A 17,786-nucleotide genomic window follows, 5' to 3' on the forward strand; every position below is an offset into this window, starting at 1 on the left:
TAAACGGGTCACAGGAAATAAAGTGCTAGAGCAGGAGTGGGATAGAATAAAACAAACTGAGTACAGAGCTCCACTCTGCTCTGGGAGAGACATGGCCCACGTTTTTGCGTTAACAACATAAAGGGAGGGTGGAGACCATGGTCTAACCAAGGAGGAGACCATCAGATGCCGCGTGACCCATTGTATTCATTTGGCAAGTACCTCTCTGGGCCTACACCTCCCCCTGCCCCATCTTCAATGGGCTCTAAGCGCGTGCAGCGTAAACAAGACGAGGTAAGAGTCCGTAGGAGGGGACTCCGCGGGCGTGGCGTAGCTGGGGAAATAGATTTCGTGGCCGAGTCTTAACCAGTAAGGACTTGGACAAGGGGGCAGGGGAGGGAGGGAGGCAAGAGCTTTGGAACACCAGTTACGCATGCGCATCGTAGGCGAGAGGCATCCTGCGCATGCGTGCACGGACCCGGCAGGCTGCCAACTGCGCAGGCGCCCTTGGTTGGCGGGACTTTCAGAAGCCGCAGCAGCCTTGGGGTCGCAGATAGCTGTCGGCGCCCCAGGCCGGAGAGGAGCGGCGGCGGTGGTACTGGACGTCGAAGCTCGACCCTTGACCGCGAAGAGTGATTTGCATGCTCGTATCTCCGGGACTGAGGCTGCGGGCTGGCCCGGCGTCGTCCGGAAGTCGCAGACCTCTTCGTGGACGCTGTTCGGCTTATCCCAGTACCAGCTCCTTGGCATCGGACCTCTCCGCCCAGCCCAGACCGGTCGCCGCCCCCCAGACAGAGGGGACCGAGGGATTCAGGGCTCTGCGGCCTCCTCCAGGTGAGAGGAATCTTAAAGGCGGGCTGCGCCTCTCGCTCGGGGCCTGTGCAGAACGGTGTTTGAGGGCTGGGGGTGGGTCACAGGCTTGGGTTCGAATTCCACCTGGGCCCCCGCTCCCCGGAATTGCCCCCAGTGGGCCGAGCTTTTGCTCCTTTGAACCTCAGTTCCCCTATCTGTACGGAGAAATAATGATAGTATTTCCAGAGCTGTGGAAAGGATTCTGTGGGATAATGAGATAATGATGCAAATAAAACGCCTGCGTACATACATACACAGATCGTGGCATATAGTAAGCGCTTAGCAAGCAGCTTAACAAATGACATTTGTTGTTATTATCCAAGCTTGAATCTGTAATACAGCCCTGATTGTGGGGATCTAGATCCTTGACCTCCTCACCCTTGTTCTGTAACTTTTCCCATTCTGTCCCTCCCTATATATTCATTTCTCTTTAATTAGAGTCCCTCCCCCTCAAACAGATTTCTGCTGGGAGGGAGGGGTAAACCTTGAATATGCAGAGATGCCTCTGTCATGTCCTTCCTTGCTTTCTTCCAGTCAGTTGTCTGTGACAGCCACTAGGAATACAAATACAGTCTGGCTGGGGAGACACACCTAAACACACTTTACAGTGCTGGGAAAACTAAGGGGTGGAACAACCAACTTCCAGCCTAGAGAAGTGGCTGGAAAGCTTCGCATTTAGGCTAGGTTGGGAAGGCTGAATAAGTCTTACAGGCAGGGTGTGTGTAGAGATTCAAGAGTGGTGCAGGGAATGGGGGTGGCAGGAAAGAGCGGGGCTGGGTAGGTTAGGACTAGTTAATGAAAGGTGTCGAATATACTGGAAGAATCTCTACTGCTGTCTAAAGAAAGGATTGGAGAGGAGCAGTACTGGATGTTGGAAAACTAGTGGAGAGGCTGTAAGATTATTCTGAGGAGGGGGAAGCAGATGGTGGAAGTTCTGAGAACTGGAAGCGGAGAAAAGCTTTCCAGAGACTGTTGGAGGTAGGATGGACAGTTCTTTGGATGTAGAGATTAAACATAAGAAGGATGATGTGATTTTTCTAGTTTGGAAGACCGTGTAGATCATAATGCCATCTAGGATATGAAGGACTAGTTAAATAATTGGGAAATAAAGGAGGGTGTATGTTAAGCAAGACAGGAGTATTTCTGATGATGACTTCTGTAGAGATTCAGTACAAGAGGTGATGATAGTCTGATAGTCTCTGGAGGAGGTGGATGCGGTGGGACTAGGCTGGACCTTGTCAGGTAGGTAGTATTTCATGGGCAGAGATGAGCAGGTCAGAAAGGCTGGACAACACAAAGTCTCTTTTGGGGTAGTAAAGCCCCAGCGAGACTGAGGCTGAAATGTGAGGAACAGATCACCTTGTTTTCCTATTTTCAGGGTTCTTCATCCAGGATGACTACAGTAATTAGATCGGAGACCACAGAAGGTAAGTACTGTAGTAAAATGGAGGCCCTCTGGCCTTGGGTTCAGTTTTCTGAGCTATTCACAAATGCTTTCTTGGCTCCTGGTGGATTTGGAATTCCGTATTCACATATTTACAGAGATGCTTCCTCACTGCTTCCATGATCTGGGGCATACATTTTCTTTTTCCACCTTTTTGCTCAGATGCATTGTTGTGGTGGGTTTGATTTTGTATTCTGACTTTTTCATAACAAGTGCTGGAAGAGGAACCAGTGACATCTAAGACTCATGATCATCCACTAGAATTGGATCCCATCCCTACGGAAGTGTGTAGCAAATCACCTGCCTCCCTGGAGATGACTCAAGGCGTTTCAGAGGAAAGACTTCACCTTGGCTGTAGCCCTAAAATGGGGGGAAGTTGTGATGTTGGCCAGGAGGAAGGACTTCAGTCCAGGTCCCTTCATTTGTCCCCCCAAGAACCATCTCCCGATCGTCAAGACAAGAGTCAATCTTGGCGGCGAGCAAGTATGAAGGAAATGAGCCGGCGGAAGTCACTGCCTGCCTTTCATCAGGGCATCACAGGTGGGATGCTGTGTACGTAAGACAGGAGTTCCAGCTCAGATAAGAGGCAGTGAGGTATGGCAGAAAGAATGGAGGATTGACTTGGCTCTGCTACTTGTTTTGTGACTGAGCAAATCATGTCACCTCTGTCAACCTCAGTTTCCTCATCTGTAAGAGAGATCCTGAGTACTAATGTCAAACACCTAGTAAGTGTTCCATATGATTGCTATCCATGTTAGCAGCTGCCTATTGTAATCCACCATGAACAGAAATTCTAGGTTTAATTGTCCAACACTCACTTCTGCTAGGAGGAGAGGCATTAAAGATTTCTTCTTACGGGTTTCTGTTATTTCCTGAAGTGAAACAGAGGTGGGTGGGTTGCTACCTGATTATAGGCTTTATAACTGAAAATATCTCAGAGGGAGGATGCATGTAAAAATATCTTGGTGAAAACTAAGTTTTTAAACATGCTGTATTTGAATGTGATTTGTGTGAATTTACAATAATAATTACATCTTAGTAAGCATTGAAGTACAAGATTGAATGTGGAAAGTCCAGCACATTTCAGGAAGAACTTACTAGTTGTATAGCCTTGAGCAGATTACTTAAGCTCCTTTGCCTTACAGTCCTTATCAGGAAATGGGATGAAATGATACCTATTTTACAGGTTTGTGTGAGAATTAAATGAATAGATATATAACACAGTTCTTGGCTTATAGTAAGTAAGTAACTGCAATGTTAAGGTATTGTGGTTATTTTAAAGATATTAGCTCATTTCCAGATGGCCTGATGTCTAGAAGGAAATCTGGCTAAAAATAGCCATTTAGCATATTGCTGCCACAATTGTGCTCATGCACTTCACTCTGTAGGTGTGCCAAGAAAATAGCAGCAGTTTCCTAAGATTACCCCTACCTTTATCTCTATTCCAGGGCTTGTGGACCTAAAATTCTGCATAACAGAAAACCACTGATGTAATAAAATTGGTTATCTCCTCGTTATTCCTGACCATTTGCCAGGTTTCTTTGGTTATAGGCAGAAGGTATCCTATTTTTCTGTACTAACAGCAATGAGAAATAATTAGGAAGCAAAAGAACTAAAAACACAGCCAGCTGAAGCTGGAGGACAAAAATATATGTATCTCAAATTTTCTTTGCTGTATAATAACTGATGTTTTTAGAGGGACATAATTGAAAAAAACCAGTATCTACATCTTGTAGTCATTTGAGGATTCAGTGGCATAATTATGTAAAATTCCCCGCCAATTCAGGGGGACTCACCATGTGACCTTGGACAAATTACCTATCATCCAGCCTTTGTGCCTCAGTGTGCTACTTTGTAAAATGGAATTGATAAGCTACTTGCCTTCAGTTTTAATGAGGTGTGCATAACATTTAATGAAATGCTTTTTATATAGCAAGTGTTCAACAAATTGCTATTAATGTTATTATAAGGTCATTATAGAGAAGCCACATGGCTCTTAGTGGGAAAATACAATTTTTTTGGTGGCAGACTTGGGATTGAATTCTGGCTCCACCAATATCTGGCCTCCAGCTTTGGTTTTCCCATCTGTGAAATGGAGCTTGTAATTTACAAGACAGTGTATTTAAAGCACACTGGAGTGGCACCTGGCTGACTTACTCCATAGAGCATGAGACTTTTTAGTAAGATTTTATTTATTTATTTCAAAGAGAGAGAGACAGAAACAGAGCATGAGCTGGGGTGGGGAGGAAGAGGGAGAAGCAGACCCTCCGCTGGGCAGGGTGCCCTATGTTGGGCTCCATCCCAGGACCCTGAGATCCTGACCTGAGCGGAAAGCAGATGTTTAACTGACTGAGCCACCTAGGGCGCCCCAAGCATGCGACTCTTGATCTCAGGGTCTCAGGGTCCTAAGCTCATGCCCCGCCTTGGGCATGGAACCTACTCAAAAAACGAACAAAAAACCTTGCAGTGCCTGTCATAAAGACACTCAAATATTTCCATCTTCTTTCCTTCAATGCTGAAAATAAAACATCAAAGCAAGTTAAGTGATTTTTTTTTTTTTAAGTTACATTATTTTTTTTTATTATTTTTTTTAAGGACTTAATTGTTTATTTGAAAGAGAGAGCTCGCATGTGAGCCTCGGCAGGGGCAGAGGCAGAGGCAAAGAAACTCAAGCAGACTTCCGGCTGAGTGGGAAGTAGGTTGCAGGGCTTGATCTCACTACTCTGAGATCCTGACCTGAGCCCAAATCAAGAGCTGAACACTCAGACGACTGAGCCATCCAGGCGCCCCCTAACGGACAAGATTTTAATGTAATCCGTAAAAGGTTCATAATAACTTTTTAAAGTTAGTACATTAAACTGGTAAATTTCATTTTTTGGTGATTCAAAAAAAAATTAGAGATACTTTTTGTGAATTCTCCTTTTAAGTAGAAAATGCTGACTAGGAATTCTTGCCTGAAGTTAGACCCCATCAAGAGGGAGGGCAATTTTTAGTTTTTTTACTTTATTGTGTTAGTATCTAGCTCTTTACATGTGATATTTTATGTTAGAGCTCAGCAGATCCATCAGTGGCAACTTAACAGAAAGCAAACGGCTGGTCGCTCTCCTGCTTTCCAGTTTCCAGGTAAGATTCTTGGGATTGAGAAATGCTTTCTTTTTCTTTTTCGTTTTCTTTTTCTTTTTCGTTTTTTCTTTTTCTTTTTCTTTCTCTTTCTCTTTCTCTTTCTCTTTCTTTCTCTTTTTCCTTTTTTAAACTGTTGCTGTGACAGCTCCAAAGAGAGATCAGTATTGTGTGATATATCAATTAAGATTAAAAGAAGTTTCTTTCTAGGTGGGATTAATTTAAAAGCCACATTTAATCCCATCAGCAGCTGATTTTTCTCCCTGGACTAGGCCTTCTACCAGTCCCACTGGTGCTATTGCTGCTGCTAACTGAGTACCTGAGAGTCAGAGATGTCCTCAGTCTAGTATATTTTGCCCATTGGCAGCAAATGATGGGAATTTAAAGTGGGTGAAAGTCAGTATCTAAGTTAAAGCAGACATTTGAGGTCTGACTATATACTGATTGGGAATTATGTGGCTAACTGGCGATTACAGCAGTTTAGAGAAGTCATTTGTATTACTTGAATGACCATGTTTCTCTGAACCAAAAATCAAAATGTATAGTCTGAGCAAAGAGATTTTTCCTGATCTACTTATTTGTTTGTATGAAAAATCTTAGGTATAAAAATTAAATCATGTTTACTTTCACATTGATGAAACATCATGAAATTATGTGAACTCAAGACTGGCCTGGAAAATCTTGGTGGTTGTACTGAAAATGCTTTCCTTTATTTAGTTCTCTGTTCAGAAACTTGAACCCTTCCTAAAGGACACTGAGGGCTTCAGTCTTGAAAGTTTTAGAGCCAAAGGTAAGTTGCTAAGAATAGATGAGCAAGCTTTGGCCTTTGGTTTTACCTTTAGTTGAAGCCCCACTTTGAGGACCCCCATTTATAGGAGCTGCTGCCTCACAAAACCAGCCCCCCTCTATATCTTAGAATTGTGTTTAAAGAAGTAAGAATATATACTTATGACATTCAGAAAGTAGAAAAGTGAAAAGTAAGCCTGCCTCCCACACCAAGCCAGTCCAACTCCTCTCTGCCGATTCCACCACAGCCACCAGCTTCCTGTGGATTACTGTAGAGATCTTACTGCATTTCCAACATTTTTACATGCATACCAAATGAACATATACTCTCTGTACTGTTCTTTACCATATCTTTTTTTTTTTTTTTTTAAGATTTTTATTTATTTGACAGAGCACAAGTAGGCAGAGAGGCAGGCAGAGAGAGAGGAGGAAGAGGCAGGCTCCCTGCCGAGCAGAGAGCCCGATGTGAGGCTCGATCCCAGGACCCTGGGATCATGACCTGAGCCGAAGGCAGAGGCTTTAACCACTGAGCCACCCAGGCGCCCCACCATATCTTTTTTTAAAGATTTATTTATTAATTTTATTATTTTTTTTAATTCTTTTTTTTTAAAGATTTTATTTATTTATTATACAGAAATCACAAGTAGGCAGAGAAGCAGGCAGAGAGAGAGGGGGAAGCAGGCTCCCTGCTGAGCAGAGAACCCGATGTGGGGCTCGATCCCAGGACCCTGAGATCATGACCTGAGCCGAAGGCAGAGGCTTAACCCACTGAGCCACCCAGACGCCCTATTTATTAATTTTAGAGAGGGTAGGAGGGAGGGAGTGGGGGGAGGGGCAAAGGATGAGGGAGAGAGAAACTCAAGCAGACTCCGTGCTGAGTGGGGAACCTGATGCGGGACTCTATCTCATGACCGTGAGATCATGACCTGAGCTGAAGCCAAGAGTCAGACGTTCAGCTGACTGTGCCACACAGGCGCCCCTTGTTTTATTTATTTATTTTATTTATTTGATTGAGAGAGTGAGCAAGAGAGAGAGCATGAGTGGTAGTTAGAGGCAGAGGGAAGGGGAGAAGCAGACTCTCCTGCTGAGCAGGGAGCCTGACGTGGAGCTCAATCCCAGGACCCCGGGATCATGACCTGAGCCAGGGGCAGATGCTTACCTAATTGAGCCACCCAGGCGTCCCTTGTCTTTTTTTTTTTTTTAAACCAATTTGTCTTGCACATTTTCCATATTGCACATATAGAACTGTCTTGAGACATTTTAGTAGCCATATGATATTTCATTTTATAAATGTTCCTTATGTGATTTAACCAGTTCTTTCCTGATGGGCTTTTAGGGTTGTTTCCAGTATTTTGCTATTATAATAAATAGGGTAGTGAATACCTTTGTAATTTACACAAGCCTTTTGTCATATACACAAGTAAAAATAAAATAAATTTCTAGAATTTGAATTACATAGATCAAATGAAATGTGAGAAATTACCAGATTGCTTTCCAGAAAGTTGTATCAAGTGGTGCCTGGGTGGCTCAGTGGGTTAAGCCTCTGCCTTTGGCTCAGGTCATGATCTCAGGGTCCTGGGATCGAGCCCACATCGGGCTCTCTGCTCAGCAGGCCTGCTTTGCCCTCTCTCTCTGCCTGCCTCTCTGCCTACTTGTGATCTCTCTCTGTTAAATAAATAAATAAAATCTTAAAAAAAAATCGTATCAGTTTATTCTCTTATCAGCAATATATGCAAGTACCTGCTTTTTCATGCTCACAACAGTTTTAGCAAACAATTCAGATTTTTTACTATTTGATAGGTGATAAAAAGTATTTTCCAGTTTTAATCTGTTCCATTTTCTTTCTTTCTTTTTTTTTTTTTTTTTTTAAGTTTTTTTTTTTTTTTTTGACAGAGAGAGAGAGAGATCACAAGTAGGCAGAGAGGCAGGCAGAGAGAGAGGAGGAAGCAGGCTCCCTGCTGAGCAGAGAGCCAGATGCGGGGCTCGATCCCAGCACCCCGGGATCACGACCTGAGCCGAAGGCAGAGGCTTAACCCACTGAGCCACCCAGGCGCCCCTCTTTCTTTTTTTTTTAAAGATTTTATTTATTTATTTGACAGAGATCACAAGTAGGCAGAGAGGCAGGCAGAGAGGCAGGCAGAGAGCAGGAAGCAGGCTCCCCGCTGAGCAGAGAGCCTGATGTGGGGCACGATCCCAGGACCCCGAGATCACGACCCAAGCGGAAGGGAGAGGCTTTAACCCACTGAGCCATCCAGGCGCCCCTCCATTTTCTTTCAAAGAGGATAAGCACTTTTTCATATTTTTTAGGACCACTTGTACTTCATTTTCTGTGTATTGTTTATAGCCTTTGTTCATTTTTTTAAAAGATTTTATTTATTTATTTAACAGAGAGATACATAGGGAGAGAAAGAACATAAGCAGGGGGAGTGGGAGAGGGAGAAACAGGCTTCCAGCAGAGCAAGGAGCCCGATGCAGGGCTTGATCCCAGAACCCTGGGATCATGACCCGAACCAAAGGCAGACGCTTAACAACTGAGCCACCCAGGCACCCCTGTTTTTTTTTTTTTTAATCCAAAATGTGTTGATTGGGATGGTTTTCCCCTCATCTTGATTCAGGATGCTTTTAGCGCTGCTTCTGTCTGAAGGAGCATCCTTCTGTTAAGCCTTGTTTTTCCTCCCGTAGGCTGGCAAAGGACAGTGGCGTAGCCAATACACAAAACTACTGTTTGTGCATGGCTAAAAACGGTGTGATTTTGTAGCATCCTGGGCACTTCACATCCGTGAAGTAGGAGTTAGGGCTCTGTGCCAGCCACTTCTTGTGCTTCCTTTTCTCTTCCGGGATGGGTGGAGGAGGTTCTTGGAGAGGGGATGTTCTTGTGGGGAGGTCGGCACTGCCGGAAAGGCTCCTTCTCTCATTTTTGAAAATTGGGATGTTGGCTTTTTTTTACATCAGTTTGTAGGAACTCTTTATACATTAGGGAAATTAGCTGTTCCTCTGTGATATAAATTACATATATTCCTAGGAGTCCATTTTTAACTTTCTAGGAGGTAGCTTTTACAGTGTAACTACATAATCATCCAGGGTCAGAAATACTCAGTGTTACCCACTTAAAAGACATGGAAAATAGGGGCGTCTGGGTGGCTCAGTGGGTTAAGCGTCTGCCTTTGGCTCAGGTCATAATCTCCAGGTCCTGGGATCAAGCCCCACATCAGGCTCCCTGCTCAGTGGGGAGTCTGCTTCCCCCCCCTCTCTGCCTGCCTCTCCGCCTACTTGTGATCTCTGTCTGTCAAATAAATAAATAAAGTCTTTAAAAAAAAACATGAAAATATATGAACTCAGACTGTTGTTTATCTTGGTGTTAGACCATCACCATAATTAAAGTAGATAGGATAGCTGTTCAACATCTGCTTTCCCCTCTGCATTTCTCACCTGAGTGCAATTGCAGATCCTTCCAAGTCAAAGCGGAGACCTGTTTTTACCTTATGCCCATAATTCTTTATTCTCCTTTAACATTTTTCATTACTCCCCTGCCTATTGCCTGATTTCTGTAATATGTTCTCCCTTTCAGTGCCAGCAGTTGAAATTTCTTGAGTTAAATGTCAGTACATGTATAACTTGTAACTAGTTTTCACCAGTCAAGTATAAAAAACACTCATAAATGTCATAAAGAGGAGTTGTCTTCCATTTTATCTATACCTACTCAAAAAAAAGGATAAAATCTTTCTGCATATTTATAGTACTACTTTGAATGGGTGAGAGGGCCAGAACGTAACAGGGGACCCTAGAGCTGAGACCACCTTGAGTATATGTTTGTCAGCAGCTTGCTGTGAAAATTCATACTCTTTTTATTTTATGTTTTTCCCCCCCCTCTAGCATCTTCTCTTTCTGAAGAATTGAAACATTTTGCAGAGAGCCTGGAAAGTAATGGAACTCTACAAAAATGTTTTGAAGATTCAGAAGGGTATGTGCAGTTCCCCTTCTGTCCTAAATTATAACTTAATTATGACTTTTCATTATAATTTGTTGTTTATTCACTCAAACATTATCCAGCATCTTCTACACACCAGGGTCTCTAGATGCTAGAGATAAAATGATAAATAAGTCAAGCAAGGTCTTTCTTATGTATTTTAACAGGAGAGACAAACAAATACATAGAAAATAAGGATTTCAGTAAGTGATGATCTAAGAAGTTAGAACTGTGGTAGTGACTTGATAGAGTGGGCAAGTCTAGTTAGTGTTCAGAGAAGATCTGTAAGACCCGAGTGGTGGGAAGGAACCAGCCATGGAAAATGAGAGGAAAAGCATTGTTCAAATCTTTGCTAGAAATGCAAGTTGGTGATAAACTTATGTTCTTCAGCTATTGGCAAGGAAGAATATTAGAAGTTTTTAATCCCGGTCTCAAACTGGTAGTTCCTCTAGGGGGGCGGGGCCTAACTCTCTAGTTCCTGCCTTGCAACAAATCATGTCACTTGGCCTACTTTATAAAACTTTTTAGTTTTATTTATAATGGCAAATATTTCACAAATGTCTACTTTCCCACAGATTGTTAGAATTACAGTTGCTATCTAGGAAATGAAAAATATGTTGGCTCGACATAGTATCTCTTTTAATGCAGTGTATTTTAGCTACCAGCTGCTGCATCTCAGCCAGAGATGATAGAGGCTGTGTGTTACAGGCCTTGGTAGAGAAAAATGAAAAGTGGAACAACTAACTTGTTTCTACCGCGTAGAGTACCAAGTACATCTACAGAATATTGGCATTTTCAGTGCCTACTTCTTTTCCATTAGCATTAGTCACCCAACTGAGCTGAGCCATTGGTGTAAGTAAACATAATCCCTCTCCTCTGATAGCATCATTTTGAGTGGGAAGAAAAGATGGTCATATACAAAAGTATTGTTGGGCCTTAAAAGATGACTCAAAAATGATGTGAACAAGGGCACCTGGGCAGCTCAGTCAGTTGAGCATCCAGCTCTTGGATTCCACTCAGGACCTGATGTCATGACTTGTGAGATCAAGCCTGAGTTGGGCTCCATCCTAAGAGGGAGTCTGCTTGGGTATTCTCTCTCTGTTCTTTCCTCCGCTCACGCTTTTTTCTCACTTTCTCTCAAATAAATAAATCTTAAAAAAAAAAAAAAAATAAAAAATAAAAAATGGTGTGATTTTTGGAGGTAGGAAATTCCAGATGTTTGAGTGTCAGGCTGAGTGAGATTATATGGGGCAGAATAGGTAGAAAAGAAAGGCAACAATTAGTATCAAAATTAATGAGTTGGTTGGAGCCAAAACAGGCTAAAGTGCCAGGTTAAAGAGTTTTGACTTTTATTTTGAATGCAGTCAAGAGTCACAGAGTTTGGGACGCCTGGGTGGCTCAGTTGGTTAAGCAGCTGCCTTCGGCTCAGGTCATGATCCCGGCGTCCTGGGATCGAGTCCCACATCGGGCTCCTTGCTCATCAGGGAGCCTGCTTCTCCCTCTGCCTCTGCCTGCCATTCTGTCTGCCTGTGCTTGCTCGCTCTCCCTCTCTCTCTCTGACAAATAAATAAATAAAATCTTTAAAAAAAAAAAAAGAGTCACAGAGTTTTAGGCAAGGAAAATAAAATTAAGGAATATTTTAGGGAAAGGTAATCTGGCTAAAGGTGAATTGGAATCAATGAGAGAAATAGAAAATAAAGAGACCACCGAGAATACTGTTACCTAGTGCAAAAATGAGATAGAGGCCAAGAATAAATATTTGTTGAAAGATGAATTCTGAACACTTTATACTGCCATTAAAATTATGTAAGGCATCTTATTAAACAAGTGCCCTTGAAACATTTATGTTGATCTTACAATCCTATCTGTATTCCAGAAAAGCATCAGATTTGTCTCTGGAAACATCAGTGGCTGAGATGAAGGAGTACATAACAAAGTAAGTGAAAATGAGTGATGCTTTGTTGGAAAATCTAAATTTATCTGGGGAAAATAAGTAGGTCTGGAAAAAATGAATAGTAAATATCCCATTGAGAGTCTCAATATTAGTGTGTCAACATTAGAATTTAGAAAGCTACATATTGGGATCTTGTGGGCTCTACTCACCGCCAGTTTCATACAGTGGACTTGAGGGAATAAGGATGTTAATTTGATTTTAAGAACTCATGTTTGATTTGATTAAATTAATATCCTCTGAATTAGTCGAGCTTTCTAATCCTTGAATGACCTTTTTACTCACATCTTAGAGCCAGAGTAGACACCTAATGTACTTATTGATGTCCTGAATGAGTCAGAATGAGATGATCGAAAAGTAACTGATATTTTTTTTTCCTGATTCTATAGATTTTCTTTAGAACGTCAGTCTTGGGATCAGCTTTTGCAGCACTACCAGAAGGAGGCTGAAGATATATCCAGGTTAGATTCATGATTGGAAATAGGAAGCTATCTTTTACCTTGTGGAATTTGATTTTCTTTTTAAAGATTTTTAATTTACATATTTTACAGAGAGAGAGCATTGAGAGGGAGAACATAAGCAGAGAGGGTGGGAGAGGGAGAAGCAGGCTTCCTGCATAGCAGGGAGCTCGATGTGGGGCTTGATCCCAGGACCCTGGGATCATGACCTGAGCTGAAGTCAGATGTAGAAGGACTGATTCACCCAGGTGCCCTGGAATTTGATTTGAATTGATTTCAGTTCTGTTAGCATAAATTGAAAGATGAGTCTTTTCTCATAGGCCAAATAACTCATCAAAGCTCTATAAAATGTGTATTAACACTCTAGGACTATAAATGGAGAGTTGGGGGAAGGGGATGAAGAATGGGTGTCTCTATTTTCAGTCAACAGAATTGCTTCTGTTCAGTGTCCTTGGCTGCTGTTCCATATCTTTGGGGCGACAGACTCATCTCTGCCCTGTACCAGGGCACCTAGGATTGGGCTAAAATCTTGGTCATGGCACGTCAGTTTGCACGTGGCCTTCAGGCTGCAGGTATGGCAGAGAACCCTGGCCAGGTCTTTCGTAGAAGTGCAAAGACATAAAAGGGGGTGGTGAGATAGGGTGTACAGGAGAGAGAGGATCTTTGGGTCCCAAAGACTTAAGAAAATGGGAAAGTGCTAGACTTTGATTAGTTGGTCATGTAAGCCAGTGATTTTTTTTTTTTTTTAAGATTTTTTATTTATTTATTTGAGAGAGAGACAGTGAGAGAGAGCATGAGTGAGGAGAAGGTCAGAGAGAGACGCAGACTCCCCATGGAGCTGGGAGCCCGATGCGGGACTCGATCCCGGGACTCCGGGATCATGACCCGAGCCGAAGGCAGTCGTCCAACCAACTGAGCCACCCAGGCGTCCCTAAGCCAGTGATTTTAAACTTATTTTTCCCCAACAGAATCTCAGCTGGAAACCCAAATATAAATGTTACTTAAAGCCCTAACTGCAAAAGTAGCTGCAGAGAGGTGCTTTCAGGAACATGGTCTGAAAATTTCCGCAGTCAGGGCACTGATGGTTATCAGTTACTTTATTTGCCCCTTATATGGTCCTTTTATGAAGTTGGGTTAAGTATAAGATGGCAGTTTCAGAATAAAAACTTTTGATGTGTCATAGTTTACTGGTTAAGAGGAATGCGTCTAGAAGCAGATTACCTCTGTTCAAATACTAATTATTCCTTTATTTTGTGTTCTTGGGCAAGCTACTTTATTGCTAAGCTTGGAGTTCCTCTTGAAAATGGGGATAATATTAGTATCTATCTCATTGGGTTATTGTGAGTGTTAAATAAGGTGAAATGGAACGTGTTTAGCAGGGTCTGGCAGTCAGGAAATTGTAGGAGTGGTGGTTGTGAAAGAGTCCTCAGTTTTCATGAACTCTCCATTTTCAGTTATTTCAGATAATTGAGGTGGCCCAGCATTTTTCTTAAGAAGAGATCATAGACATGGATTTCAGGAAAGCAAGCTTTGGCTTTACTATACCTCACATGTAGTCCTTTTTGTAAATGGACCTTACCGTTAGGTGGAATCAACTGATGTGAAGGTTCTAGCTAGCATTTCCAGGAGTCCAGTGGTATAAATATGTTAACACTGGCATAATCATTTCAGAACCCTCTTATTAATAAGATAGCCTACTCCGATAGTAGAGCGGAAGAATATTGGTTCTGGTTAACAAAGCCTTATTGGAGATTTTTTCCCCTATATTGTCTTACATATATTCCCCCAGAAAATGATTATAAAAATTCCTTGAGGGGTACATGGGTGGCTCAGTCTGTTAAGCTTCTGCCTTTTGGCTCAGGTCATGATCTCATGGGATTGAGCCCTGCTCAGTGGGGAGTCTGCTTCTCCTTCTCCCTCTCTCCTCTGTGCTCTCTCTCTCACATAAGTAGATAATAAAAAAAAAACTTTAAAAAAAATTCCTTGCGGTGTGCCTGGGTGGCTCAGTGGGTTAAGCCTCTACCTTTGGCTCAGATCATGATCTCAGGGTCCTGGGATCGAGCCCTGCGTCGGGCTCTCTGCTCAACAGGCAGCCTGCTCCCTGACCCCCTGACCCCCGCCCCCGCCTGCCTCTCTGCCTACTTGTGATTTCTCTCTATCAAATAAATAAATAAAATCTTTAAAAGAAAAAAAAATTCCTTGCTCTTTTTTTTCCCCTCCAGAGGATCAGCTGAAAACAAAGTTACTGAAGTTGAAGTGGAACCTGCAACATATCTTGGATCTTCCCAGAGTGAAGTCCTTAATACAAAGCCTGACTACCAAAAGATATTGCAGAACCAGAACAAAGTCTTCGATTATATGGAGTTGGTGGTGAGTGGGCTCATGTTAATTTGGTTATTTAGCTTTGCTATGTTGTCCTTGGAAATGTAAGAGACCTGGAGAATATATGTAATGAGATAAGTATATTCAGCTCTACCTTGAGGAAACATGGAGAAACAATAAAAAAATAAATATGTAGTGATAAGAGCTAATAAAACAGGGTAAAGGAGTTGGTGTACAGGAAGGGCAGTAAGTTTCTGTATAGAGCAGTTGTTGATGGTCCTTCTAAGGAGCCTTTTTTTTTTTTTTAAAGATTTTATTTATTCATTTGATAGAGCACAAGCAAGGGGAGCTGTAGGCAGAGGGAGAAGCAGGCTCCCCCGGGGCAGGGAGCCCAGCGCAAGTTTTGATCCCAGGACCCTAGGATCACAACCCGAACTGAAGGCAGATCCTTAACCGACTGAGCCACCCAGGCACCCCTCTACAGTGCCATTTTAACAGAGACTTTAAAGAAATGAGGAAGTGAGCCATGAGGACATTTGGGAGAATATTATTGTATCACTCCCAAATATTGACAGGAAGCAGATGCACTTGATAAAGGCTAATTGAAGGAGTGATATATAAAGTATGGGTATTGAGGAAACCACAAGGATTGATGAAGTAACCTGGGACTTAGAGGCAGCTGAACTCTTACTATCCCTGGGCCTGAAGGACAGAGGGGAGGAACAGTCACTGTGGTACCAGAGGAAGAAAGTCATATAGTGTGCTGCTTTGAGAGAGCCATGACCTTCAGTTGAGAGAACTAACTCAAGACGACCCTTTCAGCAAGCCTGCATAAAAATACCCTGACTTCATTAAGCTCCCTCCCACTTGGGCTCCATCTTGGCTATACCTGCCCAGACACCCGAAGACATGGAATCCTGTTTGAGGTTACGCATGGCAGCCTCCCAGAGCATAGAGCAGCATGGAGAAGTGCAGAGTGTGGATCTGGAGGAGCAAACACAATGTGTGGCACAAGCATTCCAGGTTAAAATGACAGCAGAGGCAAAGCTCCTGAGTTGGAGCTTACCTGTCCTTTTTTGAGGAACATCAAGGAAACCACGGACCCTTATAGCTCACAGCTGTCTTTCTTGTACAGATGGACGAACTGCAAGGCTCGATGAAGCAGCTGCATGCTTTTATGGATGAAAGTACCCACTGTCTCCAGAAGGTGTCAGTACAGCTCGGTGAGTGTGTGTCTTCTGGGGACTAGAGCTTGCACTATTTTATATATGATAGCCCTTCAGATACAAACTGACCTCCAAAGCATATGGTCTCGGAGAATAAAGCCTGTATGAGAAGATTTCTTTTTCTCCCCTCACAATAATTATTATGCTGTGGGTACTCAAAGTTAATGGGAAATTTCTAGTTGTGAATTCCACAATAACACAGTAGACTGAAAATGAAATCCCCACAAACTGTGTTGTTTTAGTAAATCTAAGCTTTTAAATACCCATTGCCATTTTCCTTTTCATTCTTCAAGGATTCACTAAGTGACACTGACATTACTTCCCTGTTGCTTTTCCTTGGCCTCCTCCAGTCCTAAATTATTTGCTATATTATATATACCTTCATTTTCTCATTACATTTTATTATGGTTGTGGTTGCAGCTGGCTTTCCTGCCAGACTGTCATCTCCTTGAGGACAGAGACTCTTGTCACTGTAATGCCCTTCAGTGTCTGGCACAGTGTCCATACAAGTTTTCAATAAATGTTATTTCGAATTCAATTGAAATTTAATTCTGTCTTTTTCTGCAGGGAAGAGAAGCACACAACAATTAGACCCCTCACCAGCTCGAAAACTCCTTAAGCTTCAGCTACGGAACCCACCTACCACACATTGCTCTAGGTCTTGTCAGTGACTTCATGTAGTTTTCCTGCACAAGATGCTCCAGAGGAGAGAAATCAGAAGAGTGCCCGAACACATCGCAACTGCATGGCAGTCTGAGCTGGTGATAGCTGCCCTGTTGCCTTTGAGGATAATTGGCTGAACATAGAGCCCTACAGTTTGTTTTTTGTTATTTTTGTTTTTTCAAAAAGTGACAGAATTTATGCATCTGTAAGAGTGTAGCATAGATACTTTTTCCAAGAATGTGCACAATGCTTGCAACTTCTATAGTGGAATGACCTTGAGAACTAGTAGCCCATTCTTTTAAATATCCTTTATGGTCAGCAATCTTCATCTTGTGAAGATGTTTTTTAGGTTTTGAAACAATCCAAAGCCATTTAGGACCAAATCCAGGGAAACATTTTAGGGGTCAGGTTGGCTTCTGGTAGTAAAGGAATGGGACTGATTTTGTAGTGTGGCCCTGAAGGTGATTTTTGGTAGAGGAATTTTGAGTGTTGTTTGCATCATGTGGATAAACATGTATCACTTTACATGATGTCCGAATTGAAGGAAATACATACTCATTCTCTATCCTGTTGTCTACAGTGTGCGTTAGGTTTTAATATTGAGTTGATATCCAAAAAAAAAAAAATTGAGTTGATATCCTAAATCCTGGGTTCATGGTAGGAAAGGCTAAGTACTATTTTTCATTGTTCTCTATTTTTAATAATTTGCGCTATAAAATTGCATATTATTAAATGCTTTCTTTGTCTTTGTGTATACTTTGAGCATATAAAAAAATTTTTTTTAAAGATTTCATTTATTTATTTGACAGATAGAGATCACAAGTAGGCAGAGAGGCAGGCAGAGAGAGAGGAAGGGAAGCAGGCTCCGTGCTTAGCAGAGAGCCCGATGCAGCGCTTGATCCCAGGACCCCAGGATCATGACCTGAGCTGAAGGCAGAGGCTTTAACCCACTGAGCCACCCAGGTGCCCCTATAAAAAAATTTTTTTAAGGCAGTGTGGGCTTAGCAGAAAATAACAT

General features: G+C 42.4%; 1 protein-coding gene across 2 annotated transcripts; it reads left to right on the plus strand.

The window, feature by feature from the left end:
* Window positions 1-573: 573 nt before the first annotated feature.
* Window positions 574-17,526, plus strand: LOC111141554 (DSN1 homolog, MIS12 kinetochore complex component). Of its 2 annotated transcripts, XM_022494178.1 has the most exons (11): window positions 574-813; window positions 2,210-2,258; window positions 2,489-2,815; window positions 5,325-5,398; window positions 6,113-6,185; window positions 10,055-10,142; window positions 12,025-12,084; window positions 12,489-12,560; window positions 14,780-14,927; window positions 16,015-16,102; window positions 16,673-17,526. In XM_022494178.1, exons 2-11 carry the CDS (start codon window positions 2,225-2,227, stop codon window positions 16,774-16,776), a joined length of 1,068 nt encoding a protein of 355 aa, XP_022349886.1. In that variant the 5' UTR covers window positions 574-813; window positions 2,210-2,224; the 3' UTR covers window positions 16,777-17,526. The 2 variants fall into 2 exon arrangements, with proteins under 2 accessions (XP_022349886.1, XP_022349888.1); XM_022494180.1 differs by lacking the exon at window positions 2,489-2,815.
* The last annotated feature ends 260 nt before the right edge of the window (window positions 17,527-17,786 follow it).

This window comes from Enhydra lutris, unplaced genomic scaffold, assembly GCF_002288905.1.
Source record: "Enhydra lutris kenyoni isolate GAN:26980312 unplaced genomic scaffold, ASM228890v2 scaffoldscaffold6, whole genome shotgun sequence".
In the NCBI taxonomy this organism is placed as follows: Eukaryota; Metazoa; Chordata; class Mammalia; order Carnivora; family Mustelidae; genus Enhydra; species Enhydra lutris.